Source organism: Molothrus aeneus, chromosome 8 (genome assembly GCF_037042795.1).
Source record: "Molothrus aeneus isolate 106 chromosome 8, BPBGC_Maene_1.0, whole genome shotgun sequence".
Classification (NCBI taxonomy): domain Eukaryota; kingdom Metazoa; phylum Chordata; class Aves; order Passeriformes; family Icteridae; genus Molothrus; species Molothrus aeneus.
In genome coordinates this window covers 2,360,676-2,373,008 of record NC_089653.1, presented here as the reverse complement: position 1 = coordinate 2,373,008, position 12,333 = coordinate 2,360,676, and the positions used below count along the sequence as shown (strand labels likewise).

The window sequence follows — 12,333 nt, the reverse complement described above, 5'->3', positions numbered from 1 at the left end:
CTTACCTGTTTGAGGTTGCAACAAATAAAAATTAGTCCATGACATGCCTACAGTTCACATATTGCATGTTTCACATTAATGGCACCAGAAAGATTTTCATTTTTGTACTAGAAGCAGTATGTGATTTGAGCTAATGTCTGCATTTCAAGTAGTTCCATGCACCAAAACAGACAGCAAAGATGTGCAAACTGACCATCCACTCTGGCTGGGGGTAAGAGCATTTTTATCTTGATAAAGTCCCAGCAAGGGAACGAAGCCAGAAGGGTTTGCAGGGAGGTTCCAGGAGGAAAGTAAAGATGAGATTTTGGATATGATTAAGATTTCACTTCATGGCTTTTGCTCACATTCTGAGGTGACATACCTGGTCAAAACCTTACCTGTTTGAGGTTGCAACAGAGAAAAATTAGTCCATGGCCTGCCCACATATTGCATGTTTCACATATTGCATGTTTCACATTAATGGCACGATAAACATTCTCATTTTTGTACTAGAAGCAATATGTGATTTGAACTAATGTCTGCATTTCAAGTAGTTCCATGCATTAAAACAAACAGCAAAGATGTGCAAACTGACCATCCACACTGGCTGAATCTTCTATCTTGATAAAGTCCCAGCAAGGGAACGAAGCCAGAAGGGTTTGCAGGGAGGTTCCAGGAGAAAAGTAAAGATGAGATTTTGGATATGATTAAGACTTCACTGGCTTTTGCCCAGATTCTGAGGTGACACATCTGTCCATGACATGCCTACAGTTCACAGATTGCATGTTTCATATTAATGGCACCATAAAGATTTTCATTTTTGTACTAAAAGCAATATGTGATTTCAACTAATATCTGCATTTCAAGTAGTTCCATGCATTAAAACAAACAGCAAAGATGTGCAAACTGACCATCCAGACTGGCTGGGGGTGAGAGAATTTTTGTCTTGATGAAGCCCCAGCAAGGGAGGGAAGCCAGAAGGGCTTGCAGGGAGGTTGCAGGAGTGCTCTGTCCCTGCCTGGGCCATTCACCTCACCCAGCTCATTGCCACCAGGAGATGGCAATATTGTCCATGCTCTGGCCAGGAGTGGGAATTCTGCAAGCAGGGAGGAAAAATGGGGATGAAATTGCTGCCCTGCCAGCACAGTGATAATAAGGTAGCCGCAGGAAAATGCCCACCTTGCCAGGGTGGTTTGCTTTGTAAAGGATGCTACAGACAGTCCTGTTCCACACCCTGCCATGGGACATCACACCAGGTTGGTCCAAGCTGGCCTGGAACATTTCCAGGGATGGAGCAGCCACAGCTTCTCTGGGAAATTCTCCCAGGGAAGAATTTCTTCCAAATATCCCATATAAACCTGTCCTCTTGTCAGCTTAAAGCCATTCCTAATTGTCTCTTTCCTTACATCTGAATTCCTTTAACCTCCTCCTCCCACGCTGCTTTTTGCACCAAACCATCTTCCCAAGGGCCCACATCTAGGGATGGTCATCCATGGGTAACTTTGAGCAGCTGGTGCCCAATTCCCCCTTTCCTTCTCCTCTTGAAACACCCAGTTTGCTAACTCCCCTTCCAATTCAACACCCCAAATCCCTGCAGTGGCACATTGAACTCGGGCCCTGTGAAAAATGTGTATTTTCGGACTGGCTTTTTGCAAATATTCAAATGAATATTGTATGTGTTGTGTTAGAAAGTTATGCTGTATTCATTCTCTTAAGTAGTGTGTTAAATATAGTTTTGGGTTATAACAAAATGTTAAAATAGAAACTATGCTATGTGAGATACTTTTCGTAAAAAGAGAGCAATGAGGTAGTCCCACTGAGATAGCAGCCGCAGGACACCTGAATCTCTCAGAGAAAGAGAATTTATTGCTCCATTATCGAGTTCTTCCTGCCTCACTCAGCCCTGAAGACTCAGTCAGGATTCAGAGGAAGAAGCTGACACTGCCCAGACAGAATTCTGTGTTTGAATGGAATTTATGCATCATGGATGAGGTGTATGAATATGCAACAGGCTGTTGCTTTTAAGGGTTAATCCTCTGTTAACGTGGGTCCTTTTTTGGGCTTATTTTGCCCAGAAAATGTACCTGGATGTCTGTAACTCTTTGTTTTAATTATCTCATAATGTCCTAAATCCAAATTATCCAAATTATTATTACTTTAATTGTATTGCTATTTTTATAGCCATTTTATTACAGGTATTTGTGACGGAGGGGGCGTGGCCAACACTGAGGGGCGTGGCCAGCCAGTGCATCCCGCCCTTTTCCTGCGGGGCGTGACCAAGCCCTATAGGGGCGTGGCCAACACTGAGGGGGTGTGGCCAACCCGTACCTCCCGCCCTTTTCCTGCGGGGCGGGGCCAAGTCCTATAGGGGCGTGGCCAATCACTGCGGGGGCGTGGCCTTCCCTTCAAAGGCGGGGCGGGGCCAGAGCCCTGCGGCGGCGGAGGTGGCCGGGCCGGGCGGGACCCCCGTAAGTGCCGCGGTATCGGGGCGAGCGGGGCCGGGCTGGAGAGGGGACGCGTGGGTACAGCGGGGAGGGAGGCAGGCAGGCAGGCAGGCAGGCAGCCAGTGCTTCCCCGCTGCCGAAATTCCCCGTTTGTTCGCAAAATCCGCGATTTCCGGCATTTCCGCCTCCTTCCCCCGGGCTCTCTCCCGACCCGCGGTGGGCTCTGAGGGGCCCGGCCCCGGGGTGGGAGGCTCTGAGGGTGCCGGTGCCCCGGGCCGGCTCGTGCGGCGTTTTCAGGTGTTTTTCCTGCGCCTGGTGATGATGCCGTGTGTCTCTGTGAGTCATTTGTCACAGCCGGCTGACGTCGCGCTGGGTTGCTGCTGGAGTAGTTTACGAGTGGTTTACAAGTGGTTTCCGACAGCTCGGCCGCGTTACTACGAGTTTGCACCTTGCTCTGCAGAGCCCGACGGCGCTGTGGGTTTGCCGGCTGCTGTTCGGTGTTTTTTGGAGCGTGGCATGAGCTAAGCGAGATTTCTTACTCCTGCAAGTCCAAGGGGATGGGTTAATTATTAATTATGGGTGGTATTTGCGGAGTCTCGGTCCCTTTCCCCATTCCTTCCCATACCTGGCTCGCTCCTCCAGTGTTTGGCTGCTGAGGCCCTGGCACAGGGTGCCCAGAGGAGCTGTGGCTGCCCCTGGATCCCTGGGAGTGTCCAAGGCTGAGTTGGACAGGGCTTAGAGCAGCCTGGGACAGTGGAAGGGCCTCGGCACAGGGTCCCCAGAGAAGCTGTGGCTGGCTGCTCTTGGATCCTTGGAAGTGCCTAGGGTTGAGTTGGACAGGGCTTGGAGCAGCCTGGGATAGTGGAAGGTGTCCCTGGCCATGGATGAGGGGGTTGGAATGACTCCTTAAGTGTCCCTGGCCAGGACTTTGAGCCACCCGGGCTGCAGTGAGATGGGCTTGGAGGTCCCTTCCAACCCAAACCGCTCCATGATTCTGTGATTTCCTGGGGCCAGAGGGGGCTGGAGGCACAGCTTGTGAGCAGCCCTGCTGTGACAATATCCCTGTTGTTTTTCCCAGCGGACCAGCACGATGTTCCCAGCAGCCGGCCGCTCTCTGCCGGACCAGGAGCCCCTGCTGGAGGATGCCGTAGGGAGCGGGTACAGCCTGCAGAAGCCCAGGGACCGCTGGCACGGGGCCTACCTGATATTTTTCCTCCTGGGCATCGGGTCCCTCCTGCCCTGGAATTTCTTCATCACGGCCAAACACTACTGGAGGTACAAGCTGCAGAACTGCTCGGATGAGCCCGGCCCGGCGGGGCAGGCGGCCTCAGACCTGCGGGTGAGTGCTGCTTTGGAGGCAGAAAAAATCACCTCTTCTCTTTCCTAACAGGCTCATTTTCCTCCTCCATTTCCCCAGAAGGTAAGTGAACATCCTCTAGGGTCTCCCCTGCTGCAAGGAAAGGTTTCCACTGGCCCAGAGGGAAAAGTTTATTTGGTATTTATTTACAAATAGCCTCAGGGAAGATGCTTCAAATAATTTTGTGGTCTGCCTTTTACCTGTATTTGGACTGCTAAGTCTTAAGGTGAATCTAAAAAAATTAGGGCTTAACCTTTCACAGGGCAATTTCAACAGTGCAAGGTGTCTTTGTGGTGGCCTTTTTTGTGTCCTTCATGACCTGGCAGGTGTGCCATGAGTATCTCCTTGCAGTGATCAACATCTGGCTTTGGCATCTGGAGCAAGGAGTTTGGCATGGGCTGATGGATGAGGCAGCCCTGGGGTGGCAGGTTAATGGCCCTTTTCTCTCCCCAGAAAGGCTGCTCTCTCTTGCTCCTCCTGCCACAGCAATATTATTTTCCTGTGCCTCCCTGTCTGAGCTGTGGGTTTGTTTCTTTGTGGCTTTGTGGAAAAAGTTTTGGAGCACTAAGGCTGTGTCATGTCCTTCTCTTATGGCAGAGCTTGTTCAGGTGGTTTGGGCACTTTTTGTTTTTATATAAACACAGGGCCACGTGTGATGCCCGTGTTCCCCCTCCAATTTCTCACTCCAGTACACCCATAGCTCTTTTAATTTTCATTGTTAAGTGTCAGCTGCTTTTTTGATGGAGAGGAAGTGCTTATACCAGGATGCTACAGGTATGCTGCTGTAAAGCAAGAAACAGAATCAAGCGGAGGTGCCCAAGCTCCTGCACTGCCTGAAGACCCAAATTCCCTGTGTCTGTGCCTGTGAGGGTGCTCAGAGAGGGGTGAAAGGTGCTTTGTCACCACATGGCACGGTGTTCTCTCATATTCCCTGCATCCCACATGTTCCTCACTGCCTCTACATCATGCTGATCCTCTTGAGAATAGCTGGGTTTAAGTCAAGTGTGTTGAAGCTGGTGTTTGCTTGCACAGCTGTGCTCCTGGCTGGATCAGCCACCTCTTTGCTGAGAAGGTGTTTCTGCTCTTCCTGTGTGGCTGTGGAGTGATGCCTTTTCCTCTCTCCAGGGAAAAGCTGTTCTGTGGCAGTGGGGTGTGATCAGCATCAGAGCAGCCAGCCCAGTTTGTGCCCTGCTGCTGCAGCAGGAGGGGTTACCTGCACACAGAGTTGCACTCTGGAAGGATGCACCTCTGAGTGACAGCCACCTCCTGCCTCCAGCCTTTCCACTGCTCCTGATCTCATTCCCTGTGCTCAGCAACACTCCAGCACCTTCAGCCACCTTCACACACCTGGATTCCTTTTCCAGCCTGGCAGGAGCAGAACAGAAACTCCTTTGCAAAAGCATCTTGTGCTGGGTTTGCCACCACAATGCTTTGTTCTGGTTTGGGGATTTTAAGGCATGGTGGCAGCATGTTTGAAGTTAATGTGGAGTTAAACACTTCCATTATGTGCCTCAGCTCTGTGGTTGAGGGATGACACTTTCCTCCATCAGACCTGGATGTGGGAGGAAAATGCCAGGTTTGCTTTGGGGTTTATTTTAAGGGCTCAGCAGAAAGGGAGAAGAGCTGGGTATGTCCTGCAGTGCCAAAAATGAAAGCATATCTGAAGGGTGGGAAAACCCAAGGAGGGACAAGAGTTGCCATTACAGATGGATTAAAACCTAGCAAGCAGGAGAGAGGAGTATGGAACCTCATCTTTTCCACTGGTCCAGGCATGGATTAAATTTGCCACCCACCATTCTGCTGCTGCATTAAAAATGTGATGCAGGGACTCTTAAGTACTTGCCCAATTCTCTCCTCGCTGCTCCTGTGAGCCCATTTGCTGGGAATGAATGAATATTTCCCTGGGATGTACTTTGAGTACACTTCTGCTTGGTGCAAAGCATTAGAAAGTCATTTTTCCTCCCCAGAAGCAGAAGCAAATTAACTTTTTTAAGCAAGTTTACTGAGTATCCCCAGGATGGTTTGGAGCTTTAAGTAGGTGGGTAAATAAGCTGCACTTTTAGCAGCCAGCTTTGTGTTTTGCTTTGTCTTTTCTCCTGCTTCATCATGTGGCCACAGAGCTTTGGGCCTCCTGCTTGGCTGAGCTGATGCCATAAGCACAGAGATTTAAGTCTCTGCCTATCTGGACCCTCTAGGAGTGATTATTGGATTTCCTGTTGCTTCCAGTGAAGCTCCTGATAGGGAAGAGGAGATGAACGTGCTTGTAAACTGATTAAAAATGATGCCAAGCTGTAAAAAATAATGCACTGTGCAGAGAAAACCTGCCAAGTGCCTTCTCCTGGTTGGATGTGATGAGACCGCATCTCTGCAGCTGGATCAGTGCAGAAAATGAAAACCTGGTGTGATAGGGGTGGACATGTAGGTCATCCTCCTCTTTGTGTGCCTCATCCTACCTGTGGCTGAGATTCCTGCAGCAAAAAAATGGGATCAAGCCCCTCCAGGGGAGAGGAGAGGGAGCAGACACACTTTGATAGTGCACAGCACCATGGCAGCTGTTTCTTTCACTGGTTGTTTTTTCCTTCTGTATTTATGTCCCTGGTTTCCTGAAACAGCCCAGGGCTATGGGAGGGGGAAATCCCAGAATTCCCATTGCCCTGAGCAATTTGCAGCATGGGCTACAACACAACAAGGTGGACACCTACACCATAACTCCCTGTTATTTCATATTCAAGACCTGAAATTCATGTCTTTGTTCCCCCTGCAACGTTTTTTACTTTATTTGGCTTTTGTTTTTTCCTGGCAGGACTATTTTGAGAGTTACATCTCCATTGCCTCCACCATACCCTCGGTGCTGTGCCTGATTGGAAACTTCTTGCTTGTCAACAAGTAAGTGTTGCTCTGATCCCAAGTACCCAAGCCACATTTCTCCCTGGCTTTGCTCCTGTCTTTTTTCCAGCTTCCCAGCTCAGGGGGAAACCATGGGACATCCTGAGCTCAGCCTCCCTGTGCAGCCAAAATTCCCCTCCTTGCCCCTGCCTGGGTTGCAGCCAGCTGAGATGAAGTGGGAAAAGCAGCTTGCTCCACACATGCCTGCAGCTGGCTTGAGTAAATAAATTCCTAATTAATTCCTTGGTTAATTGTTTGGAAACAAAAAGTTTTGCCTTTTAAAAATACCTTTATTGTCATCAGGGTTGACAAAAGCCAGGCTCATCCAGGTAAGAGCAGCACCTTGCCCTGGCCTTACCAGCCCTTGAACTGGGATAAGAAATGGACCAGCTGCACCCTGTTGCAAGCTTGGTTTAAACCTCGAGCAGCCTCCTGCCTTCATTTGTACCCTTCCTTATCCCACATCAAACTCCTGCATGCTTGCAGGCGTGGCTTTGCATGGCTAATCTCCAGATTCCAGCTCCTGCCTCGCTGCTTCCTCATCTCCTCCCACCTCTCTTTATTTTCCTTACCCTTTCTGCCAGTACAGGAGTTGCCCCTGTCCCATGTTGAACCTTCAGGTTGTGGTTTGAAGCACAGCAGTGACTCCTTCCCCTTGTGCTGCCCAGGGTTGCTGCCAGTGTTCGGATCCTGTCGTCCCTCTTTGTCATGCTGGCTGTGTTCCTGGTGATCACAGTGCTGGTCAAGGTGGACACCTCCACCTGGACCACACCTTTCTTCACCCTCACTGTGGGCTGCGTGGCTGTGGTCAGCAGTGCCTCCACAGTCTTCTCCAGCAGCATCTTCGGCCTCAGCAGCTGCTTCCCCATGAGGAACCTGCAGGCTCTGCTCTCAGGTTGGCTGATCCCAGTGGGATTGTGCTCTTGGACTTTCCCTGCTCGGCTCTGTGGTTTTCTCTCTGGGGCTTTTGTCATGTGGGGGTTTGTTTTAGAAGCTTAACTTTGCCCTAATGATAAAGGGAAGTTGCTGAAGGAGAAACTTGCTCGGTCACATGAGCTTTGGTTTCTGTCAACAGCCATAAAGTGACCCTGGAGTGTTGCTGGGTGCAGGGAGAAAGGAGGGAAGGAGATGACATCTCCCTGCCCTGTCATTTCTAGCAGCTTTGCCTTGTCTGCTCCTTTCTGATCAGCATTTCCATGAGTGATGAGGGGCAGCTTGGGAGCTGTGAGTGATGAGCTCCCTGGAGCATTGATAACATTATAAATGTGCTGTGGAATGCTTGACAAACCAAGAGGAGAAGGGGGGGGAGCAAAATCAGGATGGTGAAATTTTTCCTGGGGCCGAGACAGGAGTGTTTTTAATGAGTTTATCTCCTAGAAGGAAAGCACCACATCCCTGAGATGGCATTCCTGCCTCTGGTGCCTTGAATCCCCATCTGGGGGAGTGCAGAAGGGAGGCTGATTATGCTAGTGGGAAGCCAAGTTTAGGCTTTGGGAAAGGTTTGGACTTTTTCTGAAGGACTGGGGAGCTGCAAGGCCAGCAGAAGGACTGGGGAGCTGCAAGCCCTGAGCCCTGTGTGTGCTGTGCTGTGTTGGAAGGGGTGCAGGATGGCACCTGGGCTGTGGAGATGGAGAGGAGTTTGTTTGTGCAGCTGGGTGTGGGGCACTGCTCCCTGGGGACCTGTGCATGTCAGAAGAGCAGTTTCTGGGTTGCCCCTCTTGCTGTGTGTCCCTCACTGTGCCCACCTCTGTTGGCACACCCAGGCCAGGCCATGGGTGGCACCATCAGCGCCGTGGCCTCTGTGATAGACCTGGCAGCGGCGGCCGACGTCACCGACAGCGCCCTGGCCTATTTCCTCACTGCTGACATCTTCATCGTCCTCTGCATCGTGGTGTACCTGCTGCTGCCCAGGCTGGAGTACTCCAGGTGGGTGCCAGCCTGCCAGGGCCATGCCACAGAGGGATGGCAGTGGCATTGCTGGGGATCCATGGGACACTCGCCCTGCTGGTCCCTGTCCTGTCACCGCCGCCAGCCGTGCTTCCCCTTTCACCAAAACCACAGGCTGAAACTGAGTTTCAGCCAAGTGCTGAGTTTCTGCCAAGCTTTCCCAGGGCCCCCCAGTGCTGCCTCTCCCAAAATGTGTGGAGTCAGCAGAGAGCCCTCACCCAGAGGCAGCCAGCCAGGAGTGTCCCCATATCCTGTCTGCCACTTGGGTGTGTGTGACCCACTGGTGTGGTTGGTGCTTGTAGCCCCCAGAGCCCCCAAGGGCCTGCATGCAGTAGGGTCCCCTCTGTGAACACTGAGGGTGCAGAGAGGGGATGGTGGGTGTGCAAGGGTCACCTCTCTTTATGAGGGGGCAGCTGCAGGTGTGGTGAAGTGTGTTGTTTGTGAGGATCCCCAGCATGAGGTGAGAGATGAGGAATCTGACTCCATGTTGTCAGAAATCTGATTTATTATTTTATATCCTTATATTAAAGAATACTATCTAAAGAAAGAGAGAAAAGATACAGACAGAAGGCTTAGCAAGAATGAATAATAAAAAGCTCATGACTGACTCCTCAGAGTCTGGCACAGCTGATGGTGATTGGTCATTAAGTAAAAACAATTCACATGTTTGGATAAGCAATCTCCAGACCTCATTCCAGAGCAGCAAGCACAGGAGAAGCTGAGGCTTCTCATCTTCCCAGGAGAAGAAATCCTGGTGAGGGGATTTTTCAGAAAACTTGACAGTGACAGTGGAGTTGCTGGGTCCAGCAGGCATCCCTGTGTCTCCAGCTTCTCTCCAAAGCTCAGTTGCATTCCCCCATGCTCCCCTGTGTCTCTCTCTCCAGGTATTACCTGAGCAGCCAGAAGGAGAGCCCCTCTCTGGTCACTGTGCCCCCTGACAGCTCCGTGGAGGACCAGGCAGAGCCAGGAGGCCCCGTGAGCTCCTCCTCCTTCCTCACAAGGAGTGCTGGCATCCCCCCACTCCGCCCCATCCTGCAGAAGACCGCCCTCCTCGGCTTCTGCCTCTTCTATGTCTTCTTCATCTCCATCATCATCTTCCCTTCCCTCTCCTCCAACATCGAGTCTGTCAGCAAAGCCTCGGGGAGCCCGTGGAGCACCAAGTACTTCACACCACTCACCTGTTTCCTCCTGTACAACTTTGCTGACTGGTGTGGGAGGCAGGTCACTGCCTGGATCCAGGTGCCAGGCCCCAAGAGCAAACTGCTGCCTGCCCTTGTCCTCCTCAGAACCATCTTCCTCCCTCTCTTCATCCTCAGCAACTACCAGCCCCGGGCTCACATCCGGACCGTGCTGTTCAACAGGGACATCTACCCCGTGGTGTTCACAGCCCTGCTGGGGCTCAGCAATGGCTACCTGGGCACTCTGGTCATGGTCTACGGCCCCAAAATCGTGCCCAAAGAGCTGGCTGAGGCAGCAGGGGTGGTGATGTCCTTTTACCTGGTGCTGGGGCTGGCTCTGGGCTCTGCCTGTGCTGTTTTTGTGGTGCACCTTGTGTAGAGGGGGCAGCTGAGGAGGAGGAGGATACCCTCAGTTTGTGGTGCTGCTGTTGGGGATTTAGGGTTTGGAGGCAGCCTGCCTGTCTGGGCAGGGGGTAGCTGCATCCAGGGGGGATGCAGAAGGAAAATCTCCCTTCTGGGAAGGGGCATCTCCTGTGCTTGGGAAGGTTCTGGCAGACTTTGTCACTCCCCAGTTTAATGGAGCAGGGACCAAAGCAGCCTCATCTCCCCAGGGAGCTCAGGGAAGCACCAGGGACACGGGGACACCATCCCTTACCCGTGTGCCAGTGGTTTTAAACTGAACCCAGGGCTTTTGGGGGCACCTTGGGTTTTGGTGCTGCACTGTTCAGCCCTTCAGGGCTTGAGTGGTCTTAGGAAGGGTTCACCCCTCACTCAGCTGTGATGGTGTTGTTGAACTAAAAGGGATTTGAGCCCTGGAGCACCTGCTCACAACTTAGGGAACGAGTAGCAGCTGCCCCAGGGATTGGGGGCACAGTTTTGCACAGATTTCATACAATCATTGCACAAAAAAAAATTATATATATATAAGGGAAAATGCTCCACTTGGAATTTTTCTTGCTTTAATTTTTCCACATAAAATTGAACTGAGGGATCATCTACCTCTTAGCACGGTGCCACTAGTGTTGGGGACTATTCCCTGGGCAAGCTGAGAGCAACATTTTTCCTGCTTTGACTGTGGTGAGACCCCCAAGGCAAGTGAAATGCTGAGTGAGCCTAACCTGAGTTTTTTAGGGTGTCTTCAGTCTGTGCTCTCTGTGAGAACCAGGAAGAGCTATGAGAGAGGCCCTGGTGTGAGGTTCACACTAGAAATCTGCTTAATTCATGTAGACAGGCACCATATGGCCTCCAGATGTTTTCAGAGGGGTGAGCTACTGTGACACCCAAAAATATGGCCCAGCCAAAGACAACTGGCTTTTAAAGTCGTTTAAACTCCCATATGCCAGCACAGCCTGGACTAAATCTGATTATTGTATTTATTTTCTCCAATTGGCTGGATTTATGCTCTGCAAGAGGTGAAGTGATCAGCAAGGGTGTAAAGGCAGAGCTTGGCAGTGCAGTGATGCTCAGAGATGCTGCCTGGGGAATTCCTTTAAGGCTGGGTTAGGAGCAAAGCTCCATTGCTGGATGCTCTCTCAGCACCTCCTGCTTGCCCACAGAGTGGTGGAGCTGCTGGATGTGGGGAGAACACAGGATCCATGCCCCAGGGTGCCATGTGGGTGTGCTGGACACTGGGTTTGTACCCAAATCCTTCCCTAAAGCAGTGTTTAGTTTGGGCCCCTTGGCAGTGCGCACACACACACAGAGTTTTGCTCAATGGCTGATTTTTATTTCAAAGTGGGAAATGTGTGGGGTGTGCAGTAGTGAGGAGCAGTTTGTGGAATGTGTGAGCTCCTAATCCTGTCCCTTTGGTGGGTTTGGAGCCCTTTGGCCTCCAGGGACTGCCTTGACCCACCCAGGGGCTGAGGTTGGGGTGCTGGGAGCCCCTCCTGGGGTCAGAGCTCCCATCCCCTCCCTGGTGCTGGAATAATGCAGCAGTTGGTCAAAAAGCCCAACCCAGCCTGGTGCTGGCAACCAAAAATTCCCTTTGTGGCCTTCAGTGAGCTTCTCTTCACGCTGTGCATTTTCCCTCCAGTAAAAGGAATGATGAGATTTGGCTTGGTTTTTTACTGCTTTGCATCTCTGCTCCCCCTCTCCTTGTTACAGCCCAAATTCCTCTGGAGGGAGAGCTTAATTATCTGGTACTGTTGCTAATAAAGAGAATTCCTGATCCTGTGCAAGTGCTGGTGTCTGGAATGATTTCTCTTGGAGGTGCACTGATGCATGCAGTTTCAGCTTGCAGTTTTCCTTCTGGCCATCCCTCTGTCCCAGCTTGGATTGTAAACTCAGAGAAATCCCTGGCAAGGGCTGGGTGAAGCAGCCCTGAGATCACTGCTTGGAGAGCATTGCTGTGGCAGAGGTGAGTGAGCAAAAAGGGGATTTATCCTTTGGTTTTGGTGGCATGCAGCTGAGGAGGGTTAATAAATGAGGAGGAAAATCAATGCAGATGCAAATTGGGTGAGAAGCAGGTCTGGGCATAAAGCTGGTGGGAATGCCATGATGGTGGGGGTGGATGCTGCCAGGCCTCTGAGCCATGAGCTGTGGG

At 51.3% G+C, this 12,333-nt stretch overlaps 1 protein-coding gene across 1 annotated transcript; it reads left to right on the top strand.

Moving 5' to 3' along the window:
- Nucleotides 1-2,407: 2,407 nt before the first annotated feature.
- SLC29A3 (solute carrier family 29 member 3) lies at nt 2,408-11,968 on the top strand. The gene is made up of 6 exons (XM_066555071.1): nt 2,408-2,447; nt 3,502-3,762; nt 6,584-6,666; nt 7,335-7,561; nt 8,430-8,592; nt 9,498-11,968. Exons 2-6 carry the CDS (start codon nt 3,514-3,516, stop codon nt 10,168-10,170), a joined length of 1,395 nt encoding a protein of 464 aa, XP_066411168.1. The 5' UTR covers nt 2,408-2,447; nt 3,502-3,513; the 3' UTR covers nt 10,171-11,968.
- Nucleotides 11,969-12,333: the final 365 nt, after the last annotated feature.